Here is an 18,908-nt window from a genome sequence, read left to right on the forward strand (position 1 = left end):
AGTGGGGCACACTTCCAGTGAAATGCAAAGTTCATGTCCTGATCTATCAGCTGCTGCAAGATGAGGTTCAAAACTTCCATAATCAGGAAAAATAAATTTGGTGACATTAGATCTCCCTGCCGAAGGCCCCTAGCTCCAACAAAGAATCCATGAGGAGTTCCATTAATCCCAATAGAGAACGAAGGTGTAGTAACACACTCTTCAATCTACCTTATGAGCTTATTTGGAAATCCAAACAACTGAAATGTAGCCAGAAGAAAATCCCAATCAACTGTATCATATGCCTTATGGATATCCACCTTGAGAGCACAACGAGGTGGTAGCTGGTGCTGATTATAGCCTGAAAATAATTCCTGAGCCAGAAGAATATTGTCGATAATAGAGCAACCTGAAACAAAAACCATTTGGGATGGGCTGATAATCTTTTCCAATACCAAACTGATACACTGCACTATGATCTTGGTAATGACTTTATAAAGAACATTACAGCATGCAATAGGACAAAAATCGGATTATGCACTTTAGGTATAAGTGTTAAGTATGTAGTGTTTAGCTGCTTCAATAGTCTCCCAGTAGTGAAGAAGTCTATGCTAGCATGCGTGAGTTCAGCACCCACAATAGGCCAAGTTGCTTTGTAGAAGCCTGAGGTGTAACCATCAGGACCAGGGGCTTTATCCTCGGCAATGTCAAAGAGGGCCAATTTTATCTCAATTGCTGTAACAGGGCGCACCATCTCCTGAGCCTCCTCATCAGTAAGAATGTGGCAAGCCCAGGAGCGTAGATATCGAATATCAATGAACTACCTGTTCCTCTCACCTTCCAATAGAGTGCTATAAAAGGCAATGAACTCTTGAATTACATCTTGAGGGTCCGTGTGAGTGTTGCCTTGCTCATCATCAATCTAAAAAATCCGCTGTTTAGTTCGTCTCTGTGCAATTTTATGAAAGAACACCCTAAAGAACTGATCTCCCCCTTTCATCCACTGCATCTTGGCCCGTTGTTGTAGCATAACCTGCTCAAGTTTCACTGCTTTTGCATAGACCAACCTACAACAATGCTCAAGGTGCAGAAGTAAAGCATTATGTCTATCAAGGCTTAGAAGTCGTTGTGCTGTATCAAGAAATTCCTTAGCATTCTGGACATTCTGTGATAGATCCCCCTTGTTTCTCCGCTGCTGCCTAAACACTGGTTTAAGAGCTTTAAGCTTACGAGTAATGGAATACATCGGAATACCCACGAAATTGTGTTGCCAAACAGTCTGCACAGTAGTTCGAAACTGAGGTGAGAGGGTAAGATAGTTATCAAATCGGAACATACCTCCAAAGTTATGTTGTGTGTCCCCCTTCAGCACAAGGGGAGAATGATCAGATGTACGGGGTGGCAGACACATATAGGAGGCATTCGGCCATCGTGTCAGCCAGTGATCATTGATCAGCATTCGATCCAGCCGTTTCCATAAGCTACGTGAGTCCATACTACAATTGTGCCAACTAAACCACTCTCCTTGCATCGGCATAGGGAGTAAACCAGTTTCCATAATGCAGGCATTAAATTCATCGCTGGCTAAGCAAATATCCACCGACTTGCCACAAACTTCACTTAAGTCACGGATGATGTTAAAGTCTCCACCTATAATCCACATCTCCTTAGAAACATTGACTTGCCAGTATACTGAGTGTCTGCCATAGTTCTCATCGAGCACCCACCTCATTGGCACCATAAACAATAATAAAAGCATAGGTATCATGGAGGTTCTGTACATGGACATGACAATGAATAAATTCAGAACCAATGTCTGAAATAGTTACAACAAGAGTATCATCATCCCATGCAATCCAAATTCGATTACCAGCACTCACAGGATCAATAAACCATTTCTATCTAGGTAGGGTAGCGAGTTGAATACGTACCGCATTCTGTGTTTGTATTTGCGTTTCTAGAGACCAATGAACTACAACCTGAACTCCTCAACTAGATTGGTGACAGCTAGTTGATGGTCCCTCCTATTCAGACCCCAGACGTTCTAAACAACTGCGTTCAACATGGATTACTCATAGAGGGCTGCATTTGTTTGGACCCCAAAAAATTTCTTCTGCGTCATCATCAAGGAGAATTAGTGCATTAAAGGTAATATGGACAATAATTTCTTTACCTTGATTTTCCCGTAAGGGGGAAGCAGTGCAATTCGCCACCTCCCTCACCGGAGTAGCAACCGTGGAGAATTGCTCCGTGGGTGGTGGAGCAGCAGATACGACCTGGAGGCCGTACTCGCGGTACATAGATATTGACAGGTGGTTTGGGAGGTTTCGTAGTGATACAATCATTCGTAGCATGTCCCAAACTCATGCAAGTGGTACATTTAGGAGGTAGCCATTCATATTCTACATCGACCTTACACGGAATTTTGCCCCCCTCCTCTGTTGGTGACATGATAATCAAGTGATTCGGGAGTTTAGAATTAACATCCAGCATGATGCATACATGAGCGAAATCCAGCCTCATGCATGCTTGAGTGATCGCATCCGGGTAGAGAGGTCTCCCAATACCACTAGCCACCGTGTTCAATCCATCATTAGTCCATAGTTCCACCGGCAAGTGTCGAAATTTAACCCATACCGGGATCGTGTTTGTTTCAGTTTTTGAAGGACCATGCCTGGCTCCCATTTTTGTAGCATAATTGGTTGTCCTTGAAACAACCACGATCCTCCCTCGATTACTTCTTCCATCGCCACCACGGTCTTAAATCAGAAAAAAAAGAACCCATTTGACGTGGCCGTAACTTCACTCAATAATGGCCATAGAGATTTAACATAATCTTTTAAGTGATGAAAATATGGACGTTTCCCAAGAAATAACCCACCGCCGTTGCATTCCATCGACGAGATCCCTCTCTAAATCTATCTAACGTGGGACGAACAATGATTTTCCCATTTTACATCATGGGAGGCACATACGACAATACTTTTCGTGTTGAATAGAAAGCATCGGTAATTTTTTCAACAGAATTCAAAAAATTTTAACCCAATTTTAAAGGCACATTACCCACAAATATTCCGGTGGGCGAGAACGATGGCAGTCGGAACTTATCATCTCTACCTTTAGTTTTAGCAGCAGGTGGTGTCGGCGTTGGTAGCAGCGGGCTGGTGGCAATAGCAATCGCGGCAGCTGGAACAGAAACTGCATCAGCAGTCACAACCGTTGTGCCTGCTGTAACAGCCGCGGGCTCCTCCTTTCAAGTTTCAGTCCCCGATCCAGCCTTCTCCGACATAGGTACAAGGACAAACTTCTGCATCAGTGCAGCGAGTGTCGCCTTTGATTCCCGATCGCCATCATCGATCACCATTTCTGCAAGTGCAAAAAATTCTGCAATGCTAAACTCTGCTCGAATTCGCGCGATAATGGAGTCGCCAACCCCACCATCGATCAACAGATCACCCTCTCCATGGTGATCGACAACAGCCGCCTCATCATCCGCTTCCTCTGCCGTCGCGGAGCCATCCCTGCCACCGTGCTATCCACCGTTGAGTGTGTGTGTGTGTGTTTGGAGGTGTAAGAGTGTGTGTGAGAGGAGAGTTAGGAGAGTTCATGTTTCTTTTGACTTTTCCAACTCATAAAGGATATTTTTGGGTAAATGTAAGTTTCATTAATAAAACAAGATCGTACAGTACAACAGTGCTCAACTGGTGGTTTCTTCCTCAAGAGGCCAAGGGATACGCCAGAATCTATATAACGCACATGAACTAACAGAACGAGATATATTAACACTAATAATCCTCTGTCTAATATCTTCCACAATAATGGTAGCTATTATATTCGGTGGTCGCTCTGTATGCTCAAATCGTCTCAAATTTCGTTCCCTCCAAATGTGGTAAATGCAAGCAGCCAGGAGTGCACGATAAGCCAAGTTAATCATATGCTTTCCTCTCCATTTCCTTGCAGCCCACTCAACGTCCCGTGACCACTCTCTATTAGGCCATTCAAACCGAACAATCCGCCGAATCGCTGTCAGGCAGCTTCTGGCATAACGCATCAAAAGAATAGATGAGTATGTGTCTCCATTGCGCCCTCATCACATAATATATAGGCGCCTAAGTATGATAGCTATGGTTTATCAGCTGTGGATAGTTTTCCCAAAATCGCAAGCCATAAGATGAAGTTATGCCTGGGGATCTTCAGAGAACCCAAGAGTAGTGAAGACCAACCTACCTTGGGTCCCGGTGGGTCCAATAGCTTGTAAAGAGATGCAACTGTAGGTCGTCCCATCTCAAATCGCCAAATAATGCGATCTGTCTCGCCATGAATTATTGGCAATGCATGCAAAATCTCCAAGCACTCAATGTCCATAACGAAAGGCCAATGCCATTGCCCCTCTATAATAACACTGCTAAGCTTGTCCGTCGTCCGAAGCCCAAGCATACGTGGACCCTGTGGAAATCTCTCAATAAGGGGACCAAGGTGATGCCATGGATCATGTTACAGATAAAATGAATTTCCATCACCAATTTGATAGTCTACCATTGATTGAAGCAAGGGGCGTAGACGAAGGATTCCAGCCCCACGAACCACCATTGTCAGTGTCCGTCCATACAGATTTATCACGTAGCCTCCCATTATATAACCATTCTACCCAGATTGATGTTCTATCACATCGAATAACATCACACAGCTTCTTGCTCATCAAGGTACGGTTTAAAGTAGCAATGTCCCGTAGGCCCTGACCTCCCTCCGACGCCGGCCTACAGACATCCCTCTATGCTACTTTGGCATATCCACTGGTTCCTGTGCCCTTCCACAGAAAAGCTCTCAGACGCTTCTCAATCTCCCTTATAACACCTTTAAATAGGATGAATGTAGAAGCCCAATATATACTTAACGCCATAAGGACAGATTTAATAATCTGTACCCTCCCAGCATACGATAATCTCATTCCTTCCCGACCTTTAATGCGTCGATCAATTTTTAATAATAAAGGCTGGCAGTCTGTTAACGATAATTTAGAGGAAAGTAGAGGAAGTCCCAAGTACCTCATCGAAAGATGCCCTTCCTGGAAGCCGAGCATGTCTAATAAAGGATATTTTTCCCCCAACAATTAATGTTGGGGGGGGGGGGGAGGGGTTTAAGACTTGGAGTAAATTTGAGGGAGCTAAAGTGTATTTAACCCTATTTAAATTCAAATTTATCCTTTTAATTTATTTTCAAGATTACATATCTAAAGTTGATATTACATTTTTCATATATTTGTTAGTTGGAAATTGTCCTTCAAGATAATTTGCAAAACTTTTAGGACGTGTATGTTATGTTGATTATTGTGCATTTGACTTCAATCATTTCAAAAACTTATTACTCTTTGTCACTTAAGGACGTGTATGTTATGAAGTTATTATATATTTTGACTTCAACTATTCTCATAATTTATTCCTCTTTATTGATTAAAGAATTTAACTATGTATATTCTTATTTTTTGTTAGTGTAAACATGTAATTATTGTAAGCATTAAAACAAAATTGTACGAAATCGTGTAAAATTGCAGGGTAAATTACATTTTTGGTCCCACAAGTGGACCTGATTCCAATTTCAGTCCCATACTAAGTGCAATTTGCACATTTGGTCCTGTAAGTGGATTTTTTTTCCAATTTCAATCCCAGTTGGGGATTTCCGTTAAACTTGACAGCTGCTGCCGATTGCCGTTAGGTCGTTTCTCACGTGATTTGCACGTGAGAAATTTCACTTCACCTTACGCTGAATTAGAAGGAAAAGACCCAAAATTTACAGCAGTCAAATCCCCCTAATTTTTTTCCCCTTTTCACCTACGCTTCTTCTTCTTCGTTCACCGGCGCTTCTTCTCCGTTCGTTCACCGGCGCTTCTTCTTGGTGAGCAAAGTGTTGGCCATTGTTGAAGGCAAGGTTTTGGTGAGCGTGCGTAATTGACATGGCTCTACGCGACCCCTCAGAAAACGAAAACCCCCCTCCCGATTACGGTATGTAATTTGAACTGAAGCTTTTGGGTTTTCCTGCAGTTTGTTTCTGAGAGTTAGGATATGGCAGGAATAGGATTAAAAAGACAGAAAATGATGAATATTTTCTATTTTATAGCATCAAAGAAATGCAAATGGCCAAGCATTATTTGCCATTGAGTCGGCAATTTTTCTTCTTTTCATCTGGATACAACGATTTAATTTTGGTCTGCCTTTAGGATTTATGAACTGATTTGTTGATATTATTGCATCTAATGGAGGTTTTAGGAAGCTTCAAATATAGTTATCGTAATTGTTGCTCGATACAATCGGGACACATTTTGTTAAGAATTTATGCAATTGCCGAAAGTGGAAACATTGACCTGGTGTTTTTCCATCTCCACCATCCGTCACTATGCTGCTTGCTGATAAATGTAAAGCAAGTAGATAGAGTTATTTGTTCTTCTGAGGTTTGTTTTCCATCAAAGTCAATTACTACTTCCCATCAAACATTGACCTACGTGGACTTCACCAACAAATGCTGTTAAAACAGATTGGGGAATTTTGATTTTAATGAAATAACTCAACTTTCTGTAACAAATTATAATCAACTTTCTGTAATTTGTGTTTGCTGATGGTTGTGGATTTTGAGTACCTATTCCAATATTGAATTTGAGTAAAGGGGATATTGAATTTGGTTGTTATTGCTTTCAGTTTTTCTGTGTATTTATATGGTTTTTCTTGCTTTAATTATTTCAGATGATTTGTCTCCTGTTGTTACTCTGAAATTGCATCATGGTGGACAATTCTATAGTAATCATGGATCTGCTGATTATAAAGGGGGGTTGATTGTTGTTTATGATTATGTAGACATAAATTCCATTTGTCTAAGTTATTTGGATCATTTGTGTTTGAATTTGGGGTATGTAAATGGGTTCAAGATGTACTACAAATTGGGTGAACATGTATTTCAACTTTTATGCTCTGTGATGATTTGGTATCTATTTGTCTGGATCATTATATTGACAGGGTAGTTGATGTGTACTTAGATATAAGGATAGATGATATAGGGACTGAAGTTGGGTCTTCCAGTGTTAGGCTTGAAACGAATGAGGGGGCTAATATTGATGAGAATGATACAAATGAAACTGACTCTGAATGTGAGGATTTTAGTGACAGTGAATATGAGATGGGGGAGGCTGAAGAAGAAAATGATGATGAATTATTTAATGAAAATACAAATATGGATGCTGAGTGGACTGGAAACAATGACAGGGAGGGGGGTGAACCTGATGGTGGGGCTGATTCAGATGGTGGGATTGAGGGGACCAAAGGATCTAGTGATGAAAATTTTGACAGTGGTGAGGGTTCTGACGCTGAGCAGGGTTCTAAGTTTCCAATTTTCAACAATGTTGATACATATGACCCGAAATTTGAACTTGGGATGATATTTTCTAACAAAACTGAATTTAGATTGGTTGTCCATTCCCATGCAATAAAAACTAAAAGGACACTCAAGATTACAAAAAATGATGGAAGGAGAATATATGCTAAATGTGGTGTTGAAGGATGTGATTGGAGAATTCATGCTCTAAAGCTTGCAAAAGAACATACATTTCAGATAAGAGAATACTATCCTAAGCACAAATGTGGAGTGACATATAATGTTAAAAATGTGAAGTCTACATGGTTGTCAGGAAAATACGAAAGTTCTTTCAGATCAGACCCTAAGAGAAATGTTAAAGGCTTCAGAAATGATGTGATAAGAGATATTAGAGTCGGTGTGTCCAAATCTCAAGCTTACAGAGCTAAACATAAGGCAATTGAAAAAATTGAGGGTAAGGCAGAAGAACAATATGGGATGCTATGGGATTATGCAGATGAATTGAGAAGAAGCAATCCAAGATCCACAGTAATTTTAAAAGTAAGCAATAACATGGATGCTGTTGGTGCAAAAGCTTTTCAAAAATTTTATGTCTGTTTTGAGGGTTTGAAACAAGGATTTAAGTCGGGTTGTAGACCATTTATTGGTGTGGATGGATGCCATTTAAAGGGTCCATTTGGAGGGGTGTTATTAACAGCAGTTGGGATAGATCCCAACAACAACTCATTTCCTATAGCTTATGCAGTGGTAAATAAGGAGAATAAAGATAATTGGGAATGGTTCTTGTTGCTGTTAAAAGTTGATCTAAACATAACGAGGGAGTATGAGTACACATTCATATCAGACAAGCAGAAGGGATTACTTCAGGCATTTGATAGTGTGTTTCCAGCATGTGAAAACAGATTTTGTGTTAGACATTTGCATGGGAACATGAAGAGGGCTGGTTTTAAGCGTTTGGCTTATAAAAAAGCTTTGTGGAAATGTGCATTAGCCAGTACAGTGCCAGATTTTGAAAAAAGAATGAAAGAAATGGAAAAAATTGATAAACATGTGATTGAATGGTTTTCTGACAAACATCCTTCACAGTGGAGTAGGTCATACTTTAGTACTGTCTCAAAGTGTGATATTCTTTTGAACAATTTATGTGAATCATTCAATGCTACAAATGAGTGCAAGGGAAAAACCTATCTTGACAATGCTAGAAGAAATAAGGGAGATGTTGATGACTAAATTGCAAGAAAACAGAGATAGGGCATATAAGAAATGACATGGAAAAATATGTCCGAAGATAAAGAAGATTGTGGAGAAAAATATGACAAAAGCTGGTGATTGCATACCTATTAAGTCAACAGACTTCCACTATGAAATCTCATGCTATGATGATTCAAAATACACTGTGGATCTTGGGAAACAGTCATGCTCATGTAGAAAATGGGATTTATGTGGTATCCCTTGCAAGCATGCAATGTCTGCAATTTGTAGTCAAGTAAAGAAGCCTGAAGATTATGTTGATAAGTGTTACTGGGTTCAGACATTCAATAAAGTGTATGAGCATGCCATATTTCCAGTGAATGGGCCTCATTTGTGGAAAAAAAGTACATTGGAACCACCTATTCCCCCCAATCCTGGAAGAAGTGTTGGCAGGCCTTCAAAAGCAAGGAGATTGGAGCCTGATGAACCTGTTCGAAAGCAAAGAAAAAGGAGGCCAACCAAGAACACTACGGTAAAGATGAAGAGACAACAATGAATCATTACATGTAGCCATTGTAAGGAAACTGGACATAACAAAAAATATTGTAAGAAGAAGGATCAACCACTTCCAACTGAACCAGTAGTGAGTATTCATTTCTGCAATTTTTCAGTTTCTTATTTTCAGTTTATTTTTAGTTTATTGAATGTTGCTATGTATATTTGTAGGTTTCAAGAGATCAGTCAACCGTTCAAGGTCTTCAAGGTCCACCTCTGACTCAGGATTCTGAAAATGAACCTGTAAGTGCAATCTAAGTTGGTTATTTGACAAATTTTTGATAGATGTTATTTTCTACTTTGACAACTTATATCTTTCATAAATATATGATATGAACTTGTTCCGCTTTTCATGAATATATAGGTTTATCATGATAACCCCATGCATGAAAGCTCTCAACTTCCAGTACTTAATGAGGATTCCCAATCATCACACAAATTAACAATAAGTGATTTAGCAATTAGTGTACTTATTGCTTTAATGTTAATTTTTCAGATATTACTGTACTAATACTTGTTGTTTTGCAGGCTAGAAAAAGGAGTGGTTCATCAATGCAATTCAAGCAAAAAAGCAAGAGGACATCAACTTCAGGAGTCAATATAAGAGATCCTGTTCCTTTTAGTACAAACCATCCAGTTGTTCCTCCTCGACCATAAACTAGATCGAGCTTCAAAGGTTTGGTTCCTACCTTGGAGAAAGATGGCAAGAAATACGTTAGCATGAGCAACTTGGCTTCACTTGTAGATCCAAAGAGCAAGAAAAAGTGAACATTACATGCAGCAGTATGACATTTTGGTGTTTTTTTGATTTTGTGTTGGATCAAAACAATGATACTTTGTATTGATTTTTGTCTTCTTATGTGGTGGAGCATTATGACATTTTGGTGGTATTATGTATGGGGTTAATGACAAGTTCATAATATTTTGTGGCATTTTGTATGGGGTTAATGACAATTTGACAAGTTAATGATAAAAACAGGGCATTTCTTGCATCTCTGTGTTCTATATTTTTCTTTGTTTTTGGTTGATTGTTGTATTTTTGCAGTATTTTACAGGCCGTTTTTACAATATTTTTTCACTTGATTGCTCAGGTTTTTGGTTGAAGATGGAATATTAACCATAACATAATATTACGTACAAAATTACATATTGCCGATTACAAAACAACATAATGATAGAGTAAAAAATACAAATTACATATCCTAAAATAGCAACCTAATATTGCCGAATACATGAAAAATTGGAGAAATATACTCCAAAGAAAAGTAACAAAGACTCAACAAAAGCAATATTTAAATAACACCATAAGCCAAGATACAACCAAAAAATAAACTAAAACAGTTTGTCTTCGTTGCATCTGTGCAATTTTGTCCTCCATTCTATTCAGTTTTCGAAGCAATCCGGGTATTATAACCTTTGCCCTTGCATACATCGGCGGATCTTCCCAACGAAAAAAACCACATCCGCTTCTTTTTTTCGTACACCCAAAAAACCTCCTACCTGGGTTGTCGTCGGTCTATGAAGTTTTCAAAATCGCAAGCCTTCCACAATGACAAAAATTTTCTCTACTAGCAGCCATATTTTGTGAGATTTTTTTCTACTAAATGCAAGGAGAAATGAAGAATTGGGAGTTAAATAGAAGGAAGAGGGGTATAGTATAATTTCCCACAAAATTGTTGATTTTCCCTCCAATTCTCCATGTTTTCCCTCCATTTACAACAGCACCTAACGGCAATCGGCAGCAGCTGTCAAGTTTAACGGAAATCCCCAATTGGGATTGAAATTGAAAAAAAAATCCACTTACGGGACCAAATGTGCGAATTGCACTTAGTATGGGACTGAAATTGGAATCGGGTCCACTTGTGGGACCAAAAATGTAATCGGGTCAATCATTTCAAAAACTTATTACTCTTTGTCACTTAAGGACGTGTATGTTATGAAGTTATTATATATTTTGACTTCAACTATTCTCATAATTTATTCCTCTTTATTGATTAAAGAATTTAACTATGTATATTCTTATTTTTTGTTAGTGTAAACATGTAATTATTGTAAGCATTAAAACAAAATTGTACGAAATCGTGTAAAATTGCACTTTCGATTTTATTTTTGAAAGTGGCAATTTGACAAATTATTACGAAAAATTGTAAATGGCAATTCGATTTAGAAATGTCATAGAATTTATCGGAACTGCACCGTGATCACTCCTTTTAATTATTATGAAAAATTGTAAATGGCAATTCTAATTATAATAATTTCAATTAAAAATTACCCTTTTTAATTTATTTTCAAAATTGCACATCTAAAGTTGATATTAAAGTTTCAAATAATTGGAATAATTTAGCACTAATGCAATTTACAGTTTTCACATATTTAATACTATAGAATTTTATATTTTAATTGCTATATTATCTTATATTATCCTATCTTGTAGACTAATATAAATTAAATTATTATAATTAATTAATAAAAAAACATTTTTTGGGCAATCATGCAAGTTTATTTATTGTGTATGAATAAATAATTAAATTACTTATTGAATACTTGTTTTTATTAGTATTCAATATTTAGTAATATAAATGACAAGTAAAAAACAGAAATATGAATTGTAGTAATTGAATAAAATTTATGATTTTTTAGGAACCTAATTATTAAAAACAAGTGAAAATATTAAATAAATGCAAGCTTTTAATGCGTAAGGGTAAAACGAGATTTAATCATTAAGTTTGTTTTAAAGAGTTTTTTTTTTTTTTCAAATATTACCAAATTTGCTTTTATCTGTTTCCAATTGTAATTTTTACAAACACCACCACTTCTAATTCTGCCTTAATTTTCAACTTATTTTATAAAAACCACTAATCTAAAAATAGAAGTTTTTGCAAATAATCTTTAAGTTTATTTAAGCAAAAGCAAAAGTCATAAGCAGTTTCCTACCAACTTTTACTGCTTATTAATAAAACTATAAAACAGATAGGCGGACACGTGGTATAGGTTCCAACACATTAGGACACATCACAATAAATCTCTGGCAAACTCCTATACATTTGGTGGAAACATAGCTCATAACTAGCAAGTAACAGACTCTTGGAAGATTTGGACAGACTGAGCAAGACTAGTCAAAAGGCCATAAGTCTTTCAAGATAAGTCCAAATCCTGATATAAGTACTAACTTAAGTATTAAAGTGTTAACCTATGTTTTGCACCAAAAAAGGTAAAGAGGTGCACGGACGAGGCATCTAAGGAGGGACCCCAGAGTAAACGAGGAAGGACCTGCTAGAAGCGGAGCCCAAAGAAGGGACACCTACCAAAGTCCAACCAGCTGAGGAATTATTGACTATGTAGCTTATACCTGGGGATTTGGAGAAGGTTACCCAAATTGGTTCCTAAATAGAAGACGCGGTACGGGAAGAAGTAATCCAATGCTTGAGACGTAACACAGATATTTTCGCCTGGAGCCCCAATACTTGGAAGGGATCGACCCCCTAGCGTTATTACCCATCATCTCAACATAAATCTCAGTATCAAACGTGGTAAAGCAGAAGAAAAAGACACTTCGGACTTGAGAAAGGACAAAATAATTCAAGTTAAGGTCGATAAACTAATGACAGGAGGACACATCACGGAGATATAGTTCCTTGAATGGTTGACTAATGTGGTCCTGGTACCCAAACTAGGAGGAAAATGGAGATGTGTACTGACTTCAGGGATCTCCACAAAGCATGTCCGAAGGACTTTTATCATGTACCCCAAATCGATCAACTGATGGATTTCACATTCGGATGTGAGTGGCTAAGCATTATGGATGCCTCGCAATGATATCATCAAATTATGCCAGCTCCTGAAGATCAGAAAATGATTAGTTTCATCACTTGTGCGGGCACATTTTGTTACATAGCCATGTCATTAGCTTAAAAAATACATGAGCCACCTACTAGCAGCTAGTAGACAAGATATTTCAGCCAAAACTGGGGAAGAACATCGAAGTCTATGTAGACGACATGTTAGTGAAGAGTAAAAAGGCTAAAAATCACATTGCAGATTTGGAGGAAACGTTCTTAGCCTTGAGAAAATACAGACTAAAACTAAACCCAGGAAAATACGTGTTTGGAGTACGAGGGGGCGTTTCCTCAGATTCATGATCACTCGAAGAGGTATCGAAACCAACCCCCTCAAGATCAGGGTTATTCTAGATATGAATGCACCGGCCAATATTAAAGAAGTACAACGGTTGACTGGGAGAATAGCTGCACTCAGTCGCATTATCTCTAAAGCTGTAGAGAAAATCTTGCATTTTTTTCAAAACTTTGAGGAAGGCAATGAACTTTGAGTGAGACATTGGTTGTTGACAAGCCTTCAAGGAACTCAAGAAATATCTAGCAAGGTTCCCCCTCTCGGTAAAACCTTCACTGAGGGACACCTTCTACCTCTACCTCTATGTTACTCCTCAGGCGGTCAGCTCTGTTCTCATTTGGTAACATGGAGGAAAACAAATTTCTATCTACTACGTCGCATCAATGGAGCTGAAGGGCGATACACACCAATCGAAAAAATGGCCTTGGCATTAGTAATCACGGCTAGGAGGCTGCACCTTTATTTTCTCTCATCCCCTGTCAAAGTAAGAACTAATTTGCCACTATAACAAACTTTGGGAAAACCGGATACTTCAGGATGTTTTGGTAAAGTGGGCAATGGAGCTGAGTGAACACGATATTTCTTATTGGACATAAATAGCAATCAAAGCCCAAGCTTTGGCTGACTTCGTCTCCGAGATGATAGGGACGCCCTTCGCGGAAATCCAAAGAAGGAATTATGGTTACTCCATGTAGATGGGTCAGCCACAACACAAGGAAGTAGAGCGATGTAGTCATCACCTCACTCTAGGGGGAAGATATGAAATTTTCCATCAAATTCGAATTTAAGGCCTCCAACAACGATGTCGCGTAGGAAGCACTAGTGATATGAGGATGGTTCACAGAGTGGGGGCTAGGCATCTTGTCACCTACTCGAATTCCCTGTTAATAGTTGAACAAGTAAACAAAACATACGAAGCCAAAGAGGAGAGCATGATACAGTGACTACAACAAAGAGTAGAACTAAAGACAGGACTCGAAAGTTTTCAACTTATTTAAATTCCAAGAGAAGACTATATTAAGCTTATTGCCTCTCTAAACTTGCAAGCGCTACACCTGCCAGAGCTAATGGCTCCTTCGAGCATTCAAGCTATCTCTCCAGCAAAAGACTGGAGCACACTTGTAGTTCGATGGTTGACACCTCCCTGATGATAGATGGGACGTAGACAGACTTAAGGCCCGGGCCACTTGTTCTTATTACAAGGCAAATCATGTATAAGAAATCCCTTGCTCCCATGCTTATCTAAACAAGAAGGAATACATGTGTTGAAAAAAATACATAGTTGTTTGTTGTGGAGCACATAAGGAGCATGGATGTTAGGCAACAAAGCTTTACGAACTGGGTATTTTTGGCCCACCATGAAATAAAATTCTAGGCATCTAGTGAGCAAATGTGGAAAATTTCAAAAGTATTCCACCCTTATACATCAATTGGCGGGGCCCCTCACTACCATGTTGTCACCTTGTCCTTTCTCATAGTAGGGGATGAATATTATGGGACCCTTTCCCCTAGCCTCCGGCCAAAGAAATTTTTTTATAGCCATTAATTACTTTACGATGTGGGGGTGGAGGCAGAGCCACTCACTCGCATCACAGAAGGGAAAGTAATGAAGTTTATATGGAAGAATATTATTTGTTGCTTTGGACTTCCTAAAAAGATAATCTTAGACAATGCTGGTAGTTTCAAGGATGAAACATACAAGAATGGTGCAAAGGCTTACACATCAAGCAAAAGTTCACGTCGGTAGCACACCCCCAGTCCAATGGACAGGTGGAGGCCACCAACCGTATATTGGTACAAGGGATCAAGAGGAGGTTAGAACGAGTTGGTGAAAATTGAGCAGAAGAATTAACTAGCGTTTTATGGGCTTACAAGACAATACCTCGAGGGCCTACGGGGGAGAGTCCCTTTACCTTGGTCTACAGGACTAAGAACTAGGGATACCGTCTCATGGAATCCTACACTTTTCTGAAGAGAATAATACAAAACTCCTAGCGAAAAATCTAGACCTTATTGAAGAATTGAAAGAAAAAACTTTTCTCTGCATACAACAGTACAAAAATACCATGATCAGTGCTCACAACAAAAGAGTAAAAACTCAGAGCTTTCAAGTTGGAGATTTAGTATTACGAAGATTGGACAATCTAAAGTCGGTAGGAAAGGTAGATCCCACTTGTGAGGGACCATATAAAGTACTGAAGTAATAGGCCGAAGAGCTTACGAGTTAGAAAATGGTGAAGGGCGTCCTCTGCCTCGACTATGGAACATACACATCCTTAAAAAATTCTACACATGACAAAAGACGTCCCCTCAAACAAATAAGTCCTCCTGAATAACACTCCCCTCAAACAAAAAGGTCCTTCCTGAGGATATCCCCCATCACCAAACAAGTCCTCTTGCGGGGCATCTCTCCCCAGCCTAGGGTCATCCTTCACAAAGGTATGAAATTTTTTCACACTTTATATAAAGTAGTAAGACGAGGCATAAAACAGCATAGGAGTAAACTATCTAAAAAGATACGGACGCATTCGTCATAAGGGAAACCTGAGCCCCGTATAAATCCCTCTTATGCCTTTTCATAGTTACATGCATATTTATTTTTAGCAAAAATATCATGAAAACTAACACCATCCTCAAGAGAAAATAGCAGCTAAAGATGCAGGGTTGACAGCGTAACAGGAGAAACATTCAGCAGCACACCTTTACCCTAAACGACCTGGTATACAGAGGGGCCCTCCAAGCAAGATTTCAACATCATATCATGTAAAAATATAGTATAGCACGATTAGACCTCAAGCAGAAAATGAATAAGTATCAGCCGGGTCTTCAGCCGCTAGCAGCAGGGCTCTGATTAGCTTCTGGTTATCTGCATGGCTGGCACAGTAATATCCTGAGGGACTACTCGTGCGCACGGAGCAGCCTTACCTCGTGTATTCCGTTCCTGCCTTCCAACTAGGAAGTCAGTCACTATCCGCTGACAAGTACCTGCCAACGTTCGGTGTCGGATCAGCTCGACAGGTCAGTCAATAGTCTTTCGCAGAGTACCTCCTGTTTTAGTGAACCCTGGGAGTTGTCGGCGGCTCGACGATCTGTATTCCAAAGGTTTACCGAGGTGAAGCTTTTGGCAGGTATTCTCTTATTGTAGCTTTCTCTACTTCAGGCTCTTCCGAGGGCCTTTGTTTGAGGTGAGATTCTATTGTTTGATGGTTACCTCTGTTCTCCTCTCCCTTCCCCGGTAGCTAGGATAGAGTTCTATTTACCTTTCTTTCCTTCCATTCAGGGGCACTCTAAAGGCTTTGCAACGGAAATATGGAATGTCGTATTACGACCCTCGATCTAAAACCTGGGCGGGAGGAGGCAAAAGGAAAGCAAATTAGCATCCACAAACGGAAAAAAAAATTATTTCATCCCCATTTACAATAGGGGAAGGGAGCAAAGTAGAAAAGTAAATTGTTTGGGGGGGGGGATTACATTCTTCGTTCCTTTTCCCCACAAACGGGGTCCTTCTCACTTTCTTTAGAGCGGGTGATCGGGCAAGACTTCCTGGGGCTCTCCACTGGCAACATGCGGATATCCTCCTCCTTGGGCCCCTCGTCTAGGACATCCGCCGCAACAGAATGAATTACAGCTTCTTATGGGGGACTTTTTACCTCAACATCAACCTTTCCTAGGATATAGTTCAGGTCCTCCATTGAAAGAACCCCCCAAATCAGTTCGAAGTAAGGCAAAGTTATAAAATGATTGAAAAAGGAAGAAATGTTACCTAATTCAACATGGAGAGATTGGGTCACGGAAGTCGAAGAGGTGGTCAAGGGGTTTGGAGTATTATCCATTACAACATCAAGATTGAGAAATAAAGGCTCTTCTCTAGACGGGGGATACCGCTCCTTGCAGGCTATGAAACCATACTACAAGAAGGGCTTGGCTATCTTAGCCAACCTCTTGTTGGAAGTCCATAAACCATAGCCTTTTCCACTTAGAGTCACTTGAGGCTGGGGTCCCTTTTGGAGGACCTAGCGGAGGGGTCTCTATCGGGTGACCCCAAGGGACACTGTCACGCATCAGTTTGATGAACATAATATTCGTTGCCAAAGAAAAGAATCAAATAGTTATAATCATGCAATAATAAAGATATCAAGATCAAGAAAGATAATAGAATACCCAGGGGCTCCTCCAAATGCTCCACTCGAGGACTCAGGCCAAAGTGTACTAGGAGCATTTCATCGATAAAGGCTTGATAGTCATAAAGTTTCTTGCTCAACTCCTCCAGCAAGGAGAAGAGGGCAGCCATCTTTTCACCAACATTTACAGCAGGGGGAGGGTTATGTATCCAACGATCTGGAAAAGCCAAGAAACGAGGGGACAATATATAGAAAAGGCTATTCTTCCAGCACTTTGTGAGTTGATATAGATTTTAACAAAGATAATATCAAGATAAAATATGAACATATAGGTAATTTCAATCATTTACTTACACAATATGTAGATCGTCAATGGTCTTAATTTCTGGTGTGGGTTTTTCCCAATTGATCCAGATCTTAATACTATTTCAAATGTATTCATTTTGATATCCACACTTTCGCAAATAAGGATAAAATAAAAATACTTATGTTACCATTTTCATTAGCCTCTTCTAAATAATTTTGGACAGCATCTCTATTTTATGCTACAGGCTCTATTTTTACCCTAAATATTCTAATTTGTTTCTATCTCTATTTTCAATAAGAATCATACAAATTGGATCTCTATGTAATAAGTTGTTTAGGTTTTAGTACGGCCCGGTTAAACTAGAATAGATTTGAACCTACTACTTAAAAATTCTCGCAAAAATCATATACTCTTACAAAAATCACCATATTTTCATAATATGATCTCCTTTTGTGTCTAGTTTCATTTATGAAAGAATCATGCTAATTGAACCAGTAGAACTCAAGTTATATGGTTTTAAATACACTTTATTTGATTCCCCTCAGAAACAGAGCAATATAAAGGTTTCTTATTTTTACCTATTCAAACGACCAATCTAGCTTCTAATAAAAACCACAAAGTTTTATTACACATCACAAAGTTCCCACAAATTCAAGAATCACTAAATTTGGATCGGTATAACTCTAGAAAATCCAGTTTTACAGAGACTATTCAAAATAGAGTCTCTCCTGATGCCTTCCTTCCATTTCAATCGATTTAGTTTCCTTCAATTTCAGTTTACGCCTAGCTCCTACACGAATTTAATCAAGAGAGATGAACAAAAACTTACCAATTCAGCTATAGAAATTGCTCGAGCTTAATGGTAATGGAAAACAGCCCAAAATTCCTCCTCCTCCTCTCCTCTCTTCTCTTCTCTTCCACTGCCTCTCTCTTTTGTCTCTTTTTTTCTTTGGTTTTTCATCTCTACTCTTCTATTTTTTTTTTCTTCTCTACCATTGTCTCTCTATATATATAGTTAAGTATCTATATATATAAGTTAGTGGTAACTTTTTAAATTATATTACATAGTGGTAACATTTTAAATTATGTGATACCCCAAAAGTAGTACCCATTCTTAGGCCCTATACTTGGTCTGCAACCTTACCAAAATTATAACATCAATATATTCACCAAATAATAATCTAATAACTGAAACAAATACAAGTCCTAATCATTCGATCTCTTTCTTAACCACCTCGATATGTTTCCTAAGCCAGTTAAATCCT

General features: G+C 38.9%; 1 protein-coding gene, 1 long non-coding RNA gene and 1 pseudogene across 3 annotated transcripts; 1 reads left to right on the forward strand and 2 right to left on the reverse strand.

Annotated features, from left to right (window-relative positions):
• Positions 1-901: 901 nt before the first annotated feature.
• On the reverse strand, positions 902-1,642 carry LOC148784784 (uncharacterized). Its single transcript, XM_088876516.1, has one exon. It carries the CDS (start codon positions 1,640-1,642, stop codon positions 902-904), a length of 741 nt encoding a protein of 246 aa, XP_088732642.1.
• A 4,287-nt stretch (positions 1,643-5,929) lies between these two features.
• Positions 5,930-9,741, forward strand: LOC148784785 (uncharacterized; annotated as a pseudogene).
• Positions 9,742-15,746: 6,005 nt separating this feature from the next.
• On the reverse strand, positions 15,747-18,629 carry LOC148784786 (uncharacterized). Of its 2 annotated transcripts, XR_016063312.1 has the most exons (5): positions 18,473-18,629; positions 17,377-17,553; positions 16,979-17,266; positions 16,687-16,901; positions 15,747-16,558 (listed from the first exon to the last, which is right to left on the reverse strand). It is a non-coding gene; the product is annotated as an uncharacterized LOC148784786 (long non-coding RNA). The 2 variants fall into 2 exon arrangements; XR_016063311.1 differs by having other exon boundaries at positions 16,979-17,553.
• Positions 18,630-18,908: the final 279 nt, after the last annotated feature.

This window comes from Sesamum indicum, linkage group LG12 (genome assembly GCF_026168435.1).
Source record: "Sesamum indicum cultivar Baizhima isolate 11 linkage group LG12, ASM2616843v1, whole genome shotgun sequence".
Classification (NCBI taxonomy): domain Eukaryota; kingdom Viridiplantae; phylum Streptophyta; class Magnoliopsida; order Lamiales; family Pedaliaceae; genus Sesamum; species Sesamum indicum.